Raw genomic sequence first — 18,821 nt, forward strand, 5'->3', positions numbered from 1 at the left:
ATAAATATTGTCTTTTGGATATGCAAAGATTTTAACCCATCATTCTACATTTAGAATCCTTTTCTGATTATAAAATATGCACAAATACAAGAAAGATTTATTTAAAATTTGAGTTGGATATAATGCTAAAATTTCAATTTGAATATTTTTCTGCTTACTTGACCCTAAACATTAAGTTATTGTTTCTATTTCAGGAATTCTTAGTTAGGCTCTGTCTCTCTCAATCCATTGGAGCACATTATACTAAATGGAAGAAGCAAACCAGTCTGTTGTGTCTGAGTTTATTTTTCAGGGACTTTGTACTTCAAAAGAAATACAGATCTTCCTCTTGCTGCCATTTGCCTCCCTCTACCTGATGACTGTGATAGGCAATCTCTTTGTTGTAATATTAATCATCACTGATCATCATCTCCATTCTCCCATGTACTTTCTGTTAGCTAATCTCTCATTTATTGACTTCTGCCTTTCTTCAGTTACTACCCCCAAACTGACCACAGACCTCGTAAAAGAAAATAAAACCATTTCCTTTGGGGGCTGCATGAGCCAGATCCTCTGTGTGCATTTCTTTGGAGGGGGTGAGATGGTACTTCTTGTAACAATGGCCTATGACCGATATGTGGCCATCTGCAGGCCACTCCACTACACCAGCATCATGGACAGACAGAAGTGCATCTGGCTTGTTTTAATATCATGGATCATTGGATTTGTGCATGCCATGAGTCAGCTGATCCTGATTTTGGAACTACCTTTCTGTGGACCTAGAGTGGTAGACAGTTTTTTCTGTGATATTCCTTTGGTGATGAAATTAGCCTGCACAGATACTGATACTCTGGGAATCGTGATAAATGCTGACAGTGGTGTTTTAGCAACAACCTGTTTCATTCTCTTGCTGATATCTTACACTTACATTCTGTTAACTGTTCAGCTCCGCTCTAAAGATGGCTCATCAAAGGCACTCTCTACCTGTACATCCCACATCATAGTGGTTGTGCTGTTTTTTGGGCCCTGCATTTTCATCTATCTGTGGCCAGTTAATATCACTTGGGTCGATAAGTTTCTTGCTGTGTTTTATACAGTCATCACACCTCTCCTGAATCCAGCCATCTATACACTGAGAAATAAGGATATTAAAAATGCCATAAAAAAGCTGAGAAATCACAGGTAAATTTGGGGATAAATTTTAGACACCTAATCAGAAAATTCATTGTGTGTATACTATATTAACTGTATTTTTACAATAACAAAGATTGCATATATGACTCACTTCTTCACGATATTATTTGCATGAATATATTGTTATGAAAACAACTATTATGAAAGTAATTTGAAAGTCTAATACTTAGATTTTTTACCACTTCCAGTAATAACTGCATCGTATACCTATTTGTGTCTGAAGAGTAGAGGATGAAGATAATGTTATAAAATAATAATCACTAAAATTTACTAATCATTACCCATGGTCATAACACTGTGCAAGTCACTTTAACAGGATTATTATTTGCAAAGTTTTCATTGAATTACTTAACAAAATTATCATTTAAAAACCTATCATTATATTCTAACCTTAATTGTAACTTCACTACAGGAGATACTGAAGATATTTTTGAGGTCTACATTCTCTTACAGAACAAAATGACTTACAAATCAAATGATAATGCTGGTTGCCTCATATTGACATATTCTGTGTCATGTACCAATTTGTATCTATTCAAATGAAATCTTTTTTCGCTTTTTTCACTCTATAACTAAAATGGCATCTTTCATAATATTAGAATACATTTCCCTCAGTCCACAAATTATTTTTATGACCTTAATTTTACTTTATATTATGAAAGTAGGACAGTGTGGTAAAAATTTTTATGCTTTTGAAAACATTACATATATAATAGATATATTAATATACATATATTTACATAGAGAGAGTGAGATTGTTCATGTTAGTTACCATTGATAATGTATGCCATTTGCTGGATAAAACTATATGTATACACATTTACAATAGTTTGATATCTAGTGTATCCCTGAAAAGATATATACATCATAATTTCTTGAAAATCCTGTCCTAATATTTCATGAACTATGGTTGCAATCAATCTGTATGTGTATTCTAATAAAGTAAAGATGTTCTTATAACATAAACTAATAAAAACCATGCAGATACCTGTATCATGTTTTCCTAAAATCAAATTAGGTATAAGAAAAGCTCACTACATACCTTGAGCATATGCAAAATATATTAGGATGTTTTGGTACCTTTTTCTTAAAATATTTTCTCAGATAGATTTCACTATCTAAAATTTAAAGTCACCATTTTTCCTTTTCTGAAATTTGTTCTTTGACAATATCTGCAATAAGCTGATTGCATTTGACTAATGTCCCTGACCTTTATTTCCCTCCCACTCCTATTTTCCACTTCCCCAGCCACATGCACACTAGTCCCTTTCTACATTTATGTTCTTTTTGTATTGTTTTGTTTCATTTTTACTTTGTGGCCCACTTGGATTACAAGAGTCATGTGTGTGTCCATTGGTCTGGAATCACCCCTGGGGAATGGTGAGCTCTTCAGTGGGTTATAGAGGAAGAAAATGTCTGGCCCTGCCCCAGAATCATTAGGAGCTCACACTTCCGTAAGGAGGTGAGCACAGCATACATCACAATCTGATCTATGACTGACTATTGACAGTTATCTATATGGGGTCCACAGTAGGCAGACTTGGAATCATGACTGCATTGACTGTTACAGGCCCACTAGATTGCATTTCACAATGCTTCTCACTGTTACATAAATCTTGCATGTCTTTACTCTGACACTCTTCCTTATTTATAAAGTAACACTGATTTCAAACCTACAAACAAGTTACTTTCACCTGCACACAGGCATATTATAAAAATAGAACACCATGAGGACTTCTTGATAAACTATAATTAGAATGGAAAATGATTTTTTATTGCCCAAGTGATTTCTAAGATGATTTTAATTAACTTTTAGCAATTCAGTGAAATTGTTTCTATACAATTGGTGTATCAAGAAGAAGTACAGGGGAGGCCAGTGGAACAACTTATCAGGTAAAGGAGCTTGCTGCCAAGCCTAATGACCCCAATTCAATGCCAAAATCTACATGTTAGAGGAGGAAAATCAACTCCTTCAAGATTTTTTTTTCTTTTATTATTGTTGGTTTTTTTTTTATTTTTCTCACATATACTACATCCTGACTGCAATTTCCACACCCTTCCTTCCCCTAGTCTCTCTTCCTGCCTCCTCTTTACCCCAGATCCACCTCCTCTATCTCCCCTCAGAAAAGAACATGTGTCCCAGGGACATCAATTAAACATGACAAATTGGTTACAACAATACCAGACATATACCATCATATCAAAGCTGGACAAGGTAGGCCCTATAGGAAGAAAAGGATCCCACAAACAGGCAAAACAGTCAGATACAGCCCCCATTCCCACTTTAGGATTCCCTAGCTACTCAGCCATAACATATATGTAGAAGACCTTGGTCAGACTGCTATAGGCCCCCTGATCTCCCAGAGCCCTCATGAGTTCCAGTCACATGATTTTGTAGGTGGTGTTCTTGTGGTGTCCCTGTACCCTCTAGTTACTCTTATCTTTCCTTCCCCCAACCATATGCAGGACTCCCCAAGCTTTGCCTATTTTATACAATGAATATTAATCAGCTGTTAAACTGACATCATAAAATTGAAAAACAAATGGATGGAACTAGAATAAAATCATTCTGAGTGAGGTAACCCTGACCCAGAAAGATAAACATGGTGTGAACTCACTTATAAGTGGATATAGCTGTAAAGTAAGGATAATCATGATATAATCCACAGACCCAGAGTCTAGGTAAAAAGGAGGGCTCAAGGGATACATTTAGATCTCTCTGAGAAGGAGAAATTGCTGCAGGATGTTTTTCTGTACATTGTTAATATGTTTTATTACTATTTGTTAATAGAGAAGCTGCTTTGGCCTATAGCAAGGCAGAATAGAGGCAGGAAGAAAATCCAAGCACCAGGGCAGGAAGAAGGGAGGAGTCAGGAACATATTCCAGCCTGCCGCCAGAGAAGCTAGATGTATTAGAATACAGGCAAAACCATAAGACACCTGGAAAAACAGATTAATAGACATGGGTTAATTTAAGTTGTAAGAGCTAGTTAATAATAAGCCTGAGTAATAGGCCACACAGTTTGTAATTAATATTAAGCTGCTGAGTGATTATTTTAAAAGAAGCTGCAGGACCTGGTGCGACAGAAAAGCCTCTGTCTACAAGAAATAGAAGAGATTTCATGAGTGGACTGGGGCAGGTGGGGATAGGGAACATGAGGGATGAGGTGGAGTGAGATTGGGGAGAATACTGTATGGAAAACTGGAAATGGGGACATTTCAGGATCAGGTAAGAACCTGGTGCAAGGGAAATTCCCAGGAATCTACAAGGATAACCCCAGCTAATATTTCTCAGTTTCCTATTTTGTTAATATTATTTATGTAAAAATCAATTAGAAAATTTAGTGATTCATATTTTTTATTTTATTTTATTTTATTTTATTTTATTTTTTTATTTTACAATACCATTCAGTTCTACATTTCAGCCACGGGTTCCCCTATTCTCCCCCCTCCCACACCCTCCTCTTACCCCCAACCTACCCCCCATTCCCAACTCCTCCAGGGCAAATCCTCCCTGAGGACTGCAATTAACCTGGTAGACTCAGTCCAGGCAGGTCCAGTCCCTTCCTCCCAGACTGAGCCAAGTGTCCCTGCATAAGCTCCAGGTTTCAAACAGCCAACTCATGCAATGAGCACAGGACTTGGTCCCACTGCCTAGTTGCCTCCCAAACAGATCAAGCCAATCAACTGTCTCACCTATTCAAAGGGCCTGATCCAGCTGAGGGCCCCTCAGCCTTTGGTTCATAGTTCAGGTGTTTCCATTCATTTGGCTATTTTTTTTCAATAATTGAGTAAAACTGAAATTTATTATGAGCCACAGTCATCCTAGGGACCTCCATACTATATATATATATATATATATATATATATATATATATATATATATATATATATCTCCTCCATGGTTCTATGGGTTGTGGTCCGATTGTTCTTTATTTTATATCTAGAATCCACTTATGATTGAGTACATACCATAACTGTCTTTCTGGGTTTGGGTTACCTCACTCAGGATGATTTTTTTCTAGTTCCATCCATTTGCCTGCAAATTTCATACTTTCATTGTTTTTCTCTGCCTAGTAGTACTCCATTGTATATATGTACCACATTTTTTTCATCCATTCTTTCGTTGATGGGCATCTAGGTTGTTTCCAGGTTCTGGCTATTACAAATAGTGCTGCTATGAGCATAGCTGAGCATGTATCTTTATGGTATGAATCAGCATTCCTTGGGTATATGCCCAAGAGTGGGGTGGCTGGGTCTTGAGTTAGTTCGATTCCTAATTTTCTGAGAAACCGCCATACTGATTTCCACAGTGGTTGTTCAAGTTTACATTCCCACCAACAGTGGAGGAGTGTTCCCTTTGCTCCACATCCTCTCCAACACTGGCTGTCATTGGTGGTTTTGATCGTAGCCATTCTGACAGGTGTAAGGTGGTATCTCAGAGTCTTTGAGTCATTTTGATTTGCATTTCTCTGATAATTAAGGATGTTGAGCATTTCTTTAAATGTCTTTCAGCCATTTGTAGTTCTTGTTTTGTGAATTCTCTGTTTAGCTCTTTAGCCCATTTTTTAATTGGACTGTTCAGTATTTTGATGTCTAGTTTCTTGAGTTCTTTATATACTGTGGAGATAAATCCTCTGTCAGATGTGGGGTTGGTGAAGATCTTTTCCCATTCTGTTGGCTGTCTTTTTGTCTTATTGACTGTGTCTTTTGCCCTGCAAAAGCTTCTCAATTTCGAGAGGTCCCATTTATTAATTGTTGTGCTCAGGGTCTGTGCTGTTGGTGTTTTATTTAGGAAATGGTCTCCGGTGCCAATGCGTTCAAGAGTGCTTCCTACTTTCTTTTCTATTAAGTTTAGTGTAACTGGATTTATGTTCAGGTCTTTGATCCACTTGGACTTGAGTTTTGTGCATGGTGACAGATATGGATCTATTTGTAATCTTTTACATATTGACATCCAGTTATGCCAGCACCATTTGTTGAAGATACTTTCTTTTTTCCATTGTATAGTTTTGACTCCTTTGTCAAAAACCAGGAGTTCGTATGTGCATGGATTAATGTCAGGGTTGTGGTGGTATTGTGTTCCCCAAAATATTGTGTACTCTAATAAATTTATCTGGGGTCAGAGAACAGACAGCCACTAGATACAAAGGCTAGAAAATGGTGGCACTCACACCTTTAATCCTAGCATTCCAGAGATAGAAATCCCTCTGGATCTCTGTGAGTTCAAGGCCACATTGGAAATAGCCAAGCATGGTGACACACGCCTTTAATCCCAGAAAGCCAGCCTTTAATCCCAGGGAGTGGTGATAGAAAGCAGGAAGATATATAAGGCGAGAGGACCAGAAACTAGAAGATTTTAGCTGGTTAAGCATTAAGGCTTTTGAGCAGTAATTCAGCTGAGACCCATCCCAGATGAGGACTCAGAGGCCTCCAGTCTGAGGAGAAAAGACCAGCTGAGGATCCGTCGAGGTGAGATAGGTGTGACTTGTTCTGTCTCTCTGACCTTCCAGTATTCACCCCCCCCCAAAAAAAAAGGACTATGGTAAAGCAACACAGGGTCTTCAATTCGATTCCTTGGTCCATATGTCGGTTTTTATACCAGTACCAAGCTGTTTTTATTATTAAAGCTCTATAGTAGAGTTTGGTGTCAGGGATGTTGATGCCTCCAAAGGTTGCTTTATCATATAGGATTCTTTTAGCTATCCTGGGTCTTTTGTTTTTCCATATGAAGTTGAGTATTTTTATTTCCAAGTCTGTGAAGGATTGTGTTGGGATTTTGATGGGGATTGCATTGAATCTGTAGATTGCTTTTGGTAAGATTGCCATTTTTACTACGTTAATCCTACCTATCCATGAGCATGGGAGATCCTTCCATTTTCTGATATCTTCTTCAATTTCTTTCTCTAGAGATTTAAAGTTCTTATCAAAAAGGTCCTTCACTTGTTTAGTTAGAGTTATACCAAGGTATTTTATATTATTTGTGGCTATTGTAAAGGGTGATGTTTCTCTGACTTCTTTCTCAGCCCTTTTATCATTTGTGTATAGGAGGGCTACTGATTTTTTTGAGTTGATCTTGTATCCTGCCACTTTACTGAAGGAGTTTATCAGCTGTAGGAGTTCCCTGGTAGAGATTTTGGGGTCACTTATGTATACTATCATATCATCTGCAAATAGTGAAAGTTTGGCTTCTTCCTTGCCAATTTGTACCCCTTAGATCTCCTTTTGTTGTCTTATTGCTCTAGCTAGAACTTCTAGTACTATATTGAATAAATATGGGGAGAGTGGACAGCCTTGTCTTGTTCCTGAATTTAGTGGTATTGCTTTGAGTTTCTCTCCATTTAATTTGATGTTTGCTGTTAGCTTACTATAAATTGCTTTTAATATGTTTAAAAATGTTCCTTGTATTCCTGATCTTTCTAAGACCTTTATCATGAAGGGGTGTTGGATTTTGTCAAAGGCTTTTTCAGCATCTAAGGAGATGATCATGTGGTTTTTTTCTTTCAGTTTGTTTATATGGTGTATTACATTGACGGATTTTCATATGTTGAACCATCCTTGCATCCCTGGGATGAATCCTACTTGGTCTACAGTGATAAAAGGAAATGTGTATAAAATATGAATCACTACCACAGTGATTCATATTTTATACACATTTCCTTTTATCACTGTAGAAATAGGCCTTGAAATAGCCTATTTGTTATTTCATCAAAGTATTTTAACAATATGCTGAAGAACTTCAAAAGGTTTATTGTTGCATCCAAAGATTAGATAGGAAAATTACATTGACAGCCTTGATCTTTAGATAGACAGATCCATAAGCATCATATAAAATGACAATGACTTAAACATGAGGAAAAAAAAAGACAGTAATATCATTCACACATGTCAATTAAGGAAACATGGAAAAGAGAATCAAAAATTAACTATGGAAATCCAGAGGAAGAAATAGGTTAAAGAATTACTTGAAAGTAAACACATGAAATTAGTAGCTACTTGTTTGGAAAAACAGTATCTGACCCATACAAAAATGCTGTTTCTGCCAAGATCCATAGCCAAGCACTGGGCTGAACTCCAGGAGTCCAATTGAAGAGAAAGAGAAGAGACTATATGAACAAGTTGAGGGGGAGGTCAAGTTCATGATGGAGAAACCCACAGAGACAACTGACCCGAACTTGTGGGAGCTCATGGACTCTAGATCAACAGTTAGGGAGCCTGTGTAGGACCAACATAGGCCCTCTGTATGTGGTGACACTTGTGTAGCTTGGTCTGTTTGTGGGGACTCTAGTAGTGTGAATAGGATCTGTTCCTAATGGAACCTAATTTTTGAACCTAATTTCTATGGTGGGATGCCTCAGTCAGCCTTGATGCAGGGAGGAAGACCTTGGTCCTGCCTCAACTTGATATACCATAATTTGTTGACTCCCCATGGAAGGCATTTCCCTTTCTGAGGGGTAGATGGAGGGGCATTAGAAACAGGGGTAACATGAGGAGAGGAGGGAGAGGACACTGTGGTTGGTATGTAGAATAAATAAAATATAAGGTTTTGCTAATAAATATTAAGGTTGACCCACTAAAAATTAACATAATTCTGCCCACAATCAGAGGAAATATAATTTCTGTTAGTGACAGAAGAGAGACAAAAAACTAAAAAATATCAAGGAAAATGTCAGAAAGTTGGTAATAAAGCATTGATAAATAATAACAAATTTTGCAATAATGTCAATAAAAATAAGATTGAAAGTGATTATTACATAGGATATTGAGAAATACAGTTATTTTTCTCTAAAAAAATATCTGTAGAAAGAAAATACACTTGAAGGAATAGAAGGTGATGATAACCTTACCAGCAAAAAGATGGAAAGAAAGAACTAATAGGAATGCACAGAGAAACCAAGGGACTAAAATATTTGTTTGTTTGCTTGCTTGTTTCTCTTCTTTTTATTCAATATTTATCATGCAATTTATTCTAATCATTATTTTTTCCTACACAAACAACTCCCATAGCCTACTTACATACCCACCAATCCACTACTACCTCCATTCTTTTTCTCTCAGAAAAACAAACAGACAAAAAAAAGAAAGAAAAAAACAAAAGATAGAAAAAAAATGAAAATGCAAAAGAAACACATAAACACATATAAAAACACAAAATCAGAAACTAGAGTTTACAAGCAAAAGACCAGCAAGACAAAAATATCCAAACAAAGCAAAATGAGACAAAAAGTCTACAAAACTATCCTTGAGTTCATTTTGTGTTGGTCATCTGCTACTGGACATTGGTCCTACCCTTATGTATGGTTAATATACTCAGTGAGACTCCTTTGGAGTAAACTAAATTTTCATTTGCAAGCTGATGCCAATAGGAGATAGATTTTTGGTTAGGGTTAGGAACATGTCTCTCCTTACCCCTTCAGCATTGGAAGCCTATCCGACTTTAACTTGTGTAGGCCTGTACATGTAGACCAAGTCTCTATGAGTTCATAAGCATATTACCCTTCTGTTTTTCCTAGAAGACACTGTTTCCTTGGTAGCATCTATCTTCTCTGGCTCTTAAAATCTATCTGCCTCCTCTTTTACATAGATCTCTGAGACCTAAGGGGTGGTGTTTGATAAAAACATCCCATTTAGAACTAGTGTTCCAAAGTCTTACACTGTCTGTACATTGTCCAACTGTGGATCTCTGTGTTATTTGTCATCTATTGCAAGAAGCTTTTATTTTATGGCCACATTCATTTAGAAGAGCAGTAGTACTTTGTTTTCCCCTCAAACTCTGGTCTATGTGGTCTCAAATTCTTGGCCACCTGGGCATTGTTGGTGATGGGTTCCATTTCATGGAGTGGACCTCAACTCCAATCAGATATTGGTTGGCAAAACCCGCAAGTGTTGTGCCACTTTTGCACTAGTACATCTCACTAGTAGATCGAAAAGTTTGTAGCTGGGTGGTGTTTGCTTTCTCATTTAGGAGTAAGAGGAGTATCTCCCAACATCTTGAACACTAGTCTGTAGGAGTGAAGACTCTAGGAAGATAACAACTGGATTTTTTTATGTTTAATGGGTTGTGTAGGTGTGGTCTTCAACTATAGTACCATTTTATCAATTTGAGGATAGTTACCAATAACCTTAGAAATAGTCTGGGTTGAACCCACTATTCCTGTCCCTCCCTTTATCAATTTATAACTATCTATTATATTTCCTCCTCCTAGAGAGATACCACCACTACCACCACGATTCTTCTACTCTATACATAACATATGTCTTTATATGGATTATAGCTTGCTTATCAAAGACTTAACAGCTAACATGTGTATAAGTTAATACATACTATATTTATCTTCTTGGGTCTGGGTTAGCTCATTCTGGATAATTATTCTAGTTCCATCCATGTACCTGAAAATTTCAAGATTTCAATTTTTAAAGAATTGAATAGCATTCCATTGTATAAATGTACTAAACTTGTATTATCCATTCATCCATTGATGCAATCTAGGTTGTCTCTAGGTTCTGACTGTAATGAATAAAGTAGCCAAGAACAGGGTTGAGCAAGTATCTTTTTACCATGATGAAGCATCCTTTGAGTATATGCCCAAAAGTATTAAAGTTGTATCTTGTGGTAGATCTATTCCCAGCTTTCTGAGGAACCACCACACTGGTATTCATAGTGGCTGTACGAGTTTGCATTGCCACTAACAATGGATTAGTGTTTCACTAACCCCACATCTTCCTCAGCATGAAATGTCATTTGTTTTATTAACTATTTAACTGCTGTAAGATCAAGTCTCAAAGTAGTTTTCATTTACATTTCCCTGATCAGTAATGGTTGTATTGTTCTTAAGAGCTTCTCAGCCATTTATGTTTCATTTTTTGGGGAACTCTCTGCTTAGATCTGTGCCTCTCTTCCAATTTTTGTTTGTGGTTTCAATACCCAGTTTCATTTAATTCTCTATATATTTTGCAAATTAATTATCTGCCTGATGAGTCGCTGAAAAAAATTTTCCCATTCTGTAGCTTTCTGCTTTATTAAAATGATGACATCCTTATCCATACAGAAGATTTTTAGTTTTACAAAGTCCAATTTACTAAATGTTGTTCTTACTGACCAAGTTATTGGTGTTCTATTCAAAAAGTCTTTTCCTGTTTCAATGAGTTCAAAGATATTTCTCACTTTCTCCTTGGTCAGGTTTAGTGCATCTGGTCTTTTGTTGTGGTCTTTTATCTATTTGGAGTTGAGATTTGTGTGAATCTATTTGCATTCTTCTCCATGCAACTATCCAATCTGCCAGTTTTTTTCCAGTGTGTATTTCTTACTTCTTTATCAAAACTCAAGTGTTCACAGGTATGTGGATTTATGTCTGTGTCTTAAATATGTTTCATTGATTAACATATCTGTTGTGCCAACACTATGCTGTTTTAACTGTTACAGCTCTATAATAAAATTTGAGGTAAGGTATGTTGAAATCTCCAGGAGCTTAGGAGGTCTTTCCACTTTCTGATATTTTTTTTCAAATTTCTTTCTTCAATAACTTAAATCTTTATCATACACATCTTTTACTTGTTTGGTTAGAATTAGCCCAAAATATTTTTGAGGCTATTGTGAAAGGGATTATTTCCCTGATTTCTTTCTCAGGCCATTTGCATTTGTATAGGGGATAACTACATTTTGTTTTGTTTTGTTTTGGGTTTGTATTAATTTTGTATCCTGTTACTTTGATGAAAGTGTTTACCAGATGTAGGAGTTTCATGGCAGAATTTTTAGTTTCACTTCTGTGTACCATCATATCATCTGCAAATAAATATACTTTGATCCCTTTCTATTTAGCTCCTTTGACCTCTTTTGTTCTAGCTAAGACATAAAGTACTATATTGAATAGATATGGAGAGATGAACAACTTTGTCATGTTTAATTTAGTATAAATGCTTCGAATTTCTTTCCATTTATATTGATTTGAAGTTTGGGCTTGCTGTAAATCACCTTAATTATGTTATAATATGTCCCTTTTATGCCTTGTCACCTCAGGGTATTTATCATAAAGGGGTGTTAGATTTTGCAAAAGGCCTCTTTCTGCATCTAATGAGATGATCATGTGATTTATATCTTCAGTTTGTATAGCTAGTAGATTAGATTTATTTGTAATATGATTTTAATCATCCCTGCATAACTGGGATGAACCCTACTTGATCATGGTAAGTGAGCTTTTTGATGTATGTTAGATCTAGTTTATGAGTATTTTATTGAAATTTTTGTACCTATATTCATTAGGATATTGGTCTGTAATTCTTTATTTGGCTTTTATGTGGTTTAGATATTAGAGTAACTGTGGCCTCATAAGAAGAATTGGTTGGTGGTGGTGCAAACCTTTAATCCTAGCAATTGGGAGGCAAAGAAGGACTGATCTCTGAGATTAAGTCCAGCCTGGTTTACAAAGTGAGTTCCAGGACTACACAGAGAAACCAGAATCAAAAAAGGAAAAATGAAAAAAAAAAACAAAACAATAAAAAAAAAAGAATTGGTAATGTTCCTTCTGTTTCTATTTCGTAGAATAATTTGAGGAGTATTGGCATTAATTTGTATGTTAACCAGACTTCAGGTTATGAACTGTACTCACAGGCTTTATGAGACTGGAATGTTTAACTCCTCCATCCTACATCTGAGAGTGAGCCTATGGGACAGAGACCTCTACATTTTCTCATGCCAGATCCATACCCCATTTACTTTCCTTTGATTTCATACTATCCTCATCATTCCCTCTTCTTCATTCTTTTCCTATTCGTCCTTCTTCTTCCACTTTTATGGCTTGTACCTGCCAAAACAGTGTTTCACTGGTGTTTTTTAAATCTGCAAACTGAAATCTTCATTATGATTCAATTTTAAAATGAGATTCAATACTCTTTCAGGTACAAACTAGTATTCTTTTAAGTCAAAATAAATACAAAGAGTTGGACCATAATTTCAATGAACTAATGCTGCAATACACCGCATGTATAGGAGCAAATTATGGCCTGACATCAAAACAACAGAAGAATGTAAATGTGCCTCACAGAAATGGCTGATGATCCAGGAAGAAGAGAATTTTGCATAAGAGTGGGACATCTGAATTGGGTTTCAAAAGTAGAATAAGAGCACACCAAATTCCCCAGGTGTAGAAAGCCCAGGGAACCAACCCCAAAGCATAAAACTTCCATGTGAAGAAGACCATAACAGATGTTCTCTCTTACCATCAGTCCTGTCTTTGTCCCAAAAGACTCTTAATAGCAGAGGTCTTTCCTTACTCCCTTTGTTCAACAGATGGGCTGAGAAGAATTTAGAAAAATCTAAAAAAACAAGGCATGTCCCTCATCCTATTCCAGACTTTTCCATCTAGTCACATCTATACCTGCTGTACAGTCTTCACAGAGTCCGAGTATGAGAATACATAGACTTCTGCATGTCTTCAGATCTTCTTTACTAAAGGCTTCAAGGGCCATATAAAATTTAATTAAAAGAATGTGTTCTCTCTCTCTCTCTCTCTCTCTCTCTCTCTCTCTCTCTCTCTCTCTCAGTTTTTAATAACAGGTTTTCTTTGTGTAGCTTTGGAGTCTGTCCTGGAACTTGCTCTGTATACCAACCAGGCTTGCCTCAAACTGATAGAGATCCACCTGCTTCTGCCTCCCAAGTGCTGGGATTAAAGGCGTGTGCCACCACTGCCTGGCCTCTTTACTCTCTTTAAGAATACAATGTCATGACAGAATGTCAAGAACTTTATGCTAAAGGAAGAAAACCAGGTAAACACACACACACACACACACACACACACACACACACACACATTGCAGGATATTTGATCACACTGTGAACACAAATTTTTCATTATTTACTAGGAAAAAAACTGTTTCCAATTGTGGTATGGCTTAACTCTAGCACAAACCTTTTAATCCAAGACCTTTCTGCTTGAATATTCTAAAGAGGATTAAATAAGATAAACCATAGGTCAAAAGTCAGAGCAAGCAGCCAGTTGACAGGGAAAAAAACCATAGAGAGAAAGATGGAGTCATGAGAACAGAAAGAAAGAGATGCACAGGAAGTAGAAGGGAGGGACATTCAGTTTGAAAAGTTTTGTTTTTGACAGCATTATAAAAAAAGCTCTCTTTCTGGGACGTAGGCATAGGAGGATGTCAGCCAGGTGCTTTCTCTGCCTCTATGAACTAAGAGGTTTTCACCCCAGCATCTGGCTCTTGAGTCTTTATCGGTAAAAGCAAATGATTGAGATATAGATAAAAATGACATGGCATGAAAACATGGACAAAGATATTGTGTCAGAAGCAGACAAACTGGGAAGACAAAATATCTGTGAAAATACTAGGAAGTCCTCAAGGAGAGAGTTGAGTAATATTAAAAGGAAAAAATCTTTCCCACTTTAAGGATGGTAAATATTGTAATATATGGTATTAGGATCCTACATAATGCTACTTCAGATGGCTTAAAAATAGAAAGAGAAAATGAAAAAATAACTGAGGATTTACATAATATTGATTGCAATTACTATCAGTCTGGTAATTCATATTTTATCCTTAATAGTCCTAGTGGATTTTTGCACCAAATATGAAACATGAATTGAAAATATACAAATCTTAGAAAGACTTATAAATGAAAATAAGTAAAATTTATTTTTGACACAGACAAAGGAATTTAGACAAGAGACTAAAGCACCACTCACTGCATTTTGAAACTGAAGGATGGCCAAGGGCTGTTAGAAAACCAGCCTTAGTTTATCCAGTTACTATATAAGAACTACCAGGAGATGATAGGCATCTACAAAGTTATCAAGAAGTTAAATGGAATGCCAGGTGGAGGTGGTGCATGCCTTTAATCCCAGCACTTGGAAGGCAGAGGTAGGCGGATCTCTGTGAATTCGAGGCCAATCTGGTCTATAAAGCAAGTTCCAGGACAGGCTCCAAAGCTACACAGAGAAATCCTGTCTCAAAAAAAAACCAAAGGAAAAAAGTTAAATATTGAATTTGAAGAGATTTAAGAAAGCAGTCATTTCATATGGCATGCACTTACCCTATGTGAAGCAGATGTTAAATCCATGGATAACTCAAGACAGAATTATCTCCCAAGACTGGAAGATTTGGCAACATCAATATTGGAAGCTGCTCTTCAATTATAATAGCAATAATGGTGGAAAGAGGATGCTAGCCCCATAGAACAATGAAATAGGGCTACAGTTATAAATATTTCCCAAGACCCGTTCTAGGAAAAGGTCAATATGCTGAGTTAAAAACGTAACTTAAATTTGATGGTCAAATCATTAAGCAATGTTGTTTAGAAGCTTTAAATGCTTGGCACAAACATGAAGAATCAGGAAAGAGGTCTGTGTCATTTACTACAATTACAAAAATCTCAAAAGAAGCCTTCACTGATTTTTTCAAAGGCTGACATAAGTTATAAAGAGAATAGTATCAGATTCAGAAGTCAGAAAATTAATAATCAAATCTTTGGCTTTTAAAAATGATAATGCAAAAGTGTTATTAGGCCTTTAAAGGAAAGACTGGCACAAATAGATGAATGGATTAGAAATACAGTTGATATTGGATCTGACATTTATGATGCTACTCTGATAGGAAAAGTAATTTCTAAACGTTTTAAGGAAAATCAAAATGTCAGATATTTTATTTGTGGTAAACAAGGTCATTTGAAAACGGGTTGTAGGCAAAGTGTTCCTAGAAGCAAGGTTTTTTTTCAGAGACAATCCAGATAGAAGTCTCCAGCCTTCTGGAGTATGCAGAAGGCACAGCAACTCCAGTATTAGACTAAGGAATGCAGATCAATAAGGGATAGGCAAGGTAACTTTTTTGCTGTCAAGAAATCCCTCAGGGGACTTCCGCAGGCTTCAATATCAAATTCCATTCAATCATTCTGTGCCAGCATTGGAGAAATCCATCTACAGAACAATTAAAGATTTAATACCTATTATTAAAAACAACACTGCTCTGAATGTAATCAAGGACAGAACAACTTCAGTAGATGAAACAAAAAATTAAGGAGATAACAGAAAACAAATATTTTGGCACACTGCTATAAATGATCAGACACCAAAGATAAAAATACAAATAAGTGACATTGAAATTGGAGGCTTAGTAGACACTGGAGCAGATGTAGCATTAAATCTGTCAAAATCTAGGCATTCAGATAGCCTCTTCAGGAGATAAACATTCAACTTCTAGGGATTGAAACTTTACTGCAAGTAAAACAAAGTGCAAAACAGGTCTAATGTATAGGGTCAGAAGAACAAATAAGAAAATGAAAGACATTTGTTGCTAATATAGCCATAAATTTATGGGGACATGATTTGTTGTAGCAATGAAAAACACAGATTAACATTCCTCCAATCTCAGAAATAAATCATAAAGAATGCTTCTGAAAAAATATTAAAACATATTATCAAGTGTGGGACGTTTACCCACCAACCCCACAGCTCGCCAGAGTTTTCTTGAATGGGAGCAGTAGGAAATATTAGATAGAAGGATTTATTGTGGTGAATATCGTGGAGATAAACAGATAGAAAATAAAGGATAGTCTCGAGTTGGCCTGGAACATTTTCCATGGGCCACTGACTGTCTCTGCCCCAGGGTTTTTATAGAGATGCCAAGGGGTGGAGCAAAAGACCTCCTCCCCCAGCACAGCCAAGTGCAGACTATCTCAGACACCTGCACTCAGGCCCGGGGTCCTGTTCATCCTCTATTCGGACCTGCTGGGTAAAGCCACGAGGAACCCAAGAACAGGCTCCCACAATAAAGAACAGTCACATTTCATTAAGATTGTATATAAGCAGAATACAAAAGTTGTTGGTCTTTCAAAGGTACCAACCACCCCGCCTTTAAAATGGCTAAGTGACAACCTGTTGAGTGGAACAATGTCCTTTGACATCAGAAAAGGTACAGACACAGAACAGCTAGTATAGTAACAGCTAAATCTCAATATAATATATTGTAGAATAAACAACTCCTTGGAATTTTCCTTTATTTTTATTAGAAGAAATCAGGAAAATGGAGAGTGTTAACAGATTTAAGAGTTATAAATAAGGTTATTCAGCCAATGCACTTACAACCTGAAATTCCCTTGCCTTCTTTATTACCTACAAATGATCTACCATAGTAACTGATTTAAAAGTCTGTTTTTATACTGTACATTTACAAGAAGAGGAGAAAGAAAAGTTTGACTTCAAAGAACCTACTAATAACAATATTCAACCTGTTAAGGGTATAAGTAGAAGTTCTTCCACAGGGGATGTTAAACAGTCCCACTTTGTGTCAATTTTTTATACATCAGCCATTAAAAATAATTCATAAACAGTTTCTTCATTCTGCAATTTATCATTATATGGATGGTATCTTACTGGCTGATTCAGGGTCAGTTTCCTTAGGAAAAAAATATTTGGTAAAAAAAAAAAGAAAAATTTTCCTTGTTGGGGACTACAAATTGTTGTTGAAAAAATACAGAAAGGAGATTCTATCAATTATCTAGGATATAAGATAGGTTTACAGAAAACTTGACCACAGAAAGTACAAATCAGGAGAGATCAATTACAAACTCTTTTTATTTATTTTTATTTTGCATCCCATCACAGTTTCCTCTCCCTCCTCTTCTCAAATTTCCTCAACCACCTCCCCTCTGAATCCACTCCTCCTCTGTTTCTGTTCAGAAAGGATCAGGCTTCTCTTTGGTATCACCAAAGCATGGCATGTCAAATTGCAGTAAGACTAAGCACCTCTCCTTGTATTTAGGCTGGTCAAGCTAATCCATTAAGAAAAATAGGTTCACAAGAGCCTTCAAAAGCATTAGGGGCAGCTCTTGCTCCCATTGATAGGAGTTCCATAAATAGACCAAGATATACAACTGTCACATATCTGTAAAAAACTTAGGTAGGTCCCAAAATAGGCTCCTTGATTGTCGGTCCAAACTCTATGAATTCCTAAGAGTCAGGTTAGTTGTTTCTGTGGGTTTGATTGTGATATTCATGATCCCTCTGGCTCCTATGATCCTTTATCCCTCTCTTCAGCAGAATTCTCTGAGCTTGGCCTTATGTTTGGCTGTAGGTCTCTGTATCTGTTTCCATTGGTTGCTGGATAAAGGCTCTCTGATGATTATTGTGGTAGTAACCAATCAATAAAAGGAGATGGCAAGTTCAGGCTACATATCCACTATTGCTAGGAATCTTAGCTGGGGTTACCCTTGTAGATTCATGGGAGTTTCCCTTGCATCAGCTTTCTACCTGTCCCTGAAAAGCTCTCTATTTCCAGTCATCTCTTTCAAGTACTCTCTCCTCTACCCTCTCCTCAACCAGATCCCTCAAGTTCCTGTCTCCATCTGCCCACAGTCTATCCAGGATAACTGTTCTATTTCCCCTTTCCTGAGAGATTAATTCATTCCCTCTTTTGGACCCTCATTATTACCTAGCCTCTCTGGGACTGTGAATTGTCACATGGTATCCTTTCCTTCACAGTTAGTATGCAGTTGTAAATGAGTTCATACCATGTTTATCTTTCTGTGTCAAGGTTACCTCACTTGGGATATTTTTCTAGTTTCATCCATTTGTCCTCAAATTTTCAGAAGTTATTAATTTTAACATCTGAATAATATTCCATTGTAAAATGTACAACATTTCCTT

At 36.6% G+C, this 18,821-nt stretch overlaps 1 protein-coding gene across 1 annotated transcript; it reads left to right on the top strand.

The window, feature by feature from the left end:
* The first annotated feature begins 247 nt into the window (after window positions 1–247).
* Window positions 248–1,296, top strand: LOC143272744 (olfactory receptor 4K3-like). The gene has a single exon (XM_076568722.1). It carries the CDS (start codon window positions 248–250, stop codon window positions 1,163–1,165), a length of 918 nt encoding a protein of 305 aa, XP_076424837.1. The 3' UTR covers window positions 1,166–1,296.
* The last annotated feature ends 17,525 nt before the right edge of the window (window positions 1,297–18,821 follow it).

The sequence above is a fragment of the Peromyscus maniculatus genome, chromosome 4 (assembly GCF_049852395.1).
Source record: "Peromyscus maniculatus bairdii isolate BWxNUB_F1_BW_parent chromosome 4, HU_Pman_BW_mat_3.1, whole genome shotgun sequence".
NCBI classification, from domain to species: domain Eukaryota; kingdom Metazoa; phylum Chordata; class Mammalia; order Rodentia; family Cricetidae; genus Peromyscus; species Peromyscus maniculatus.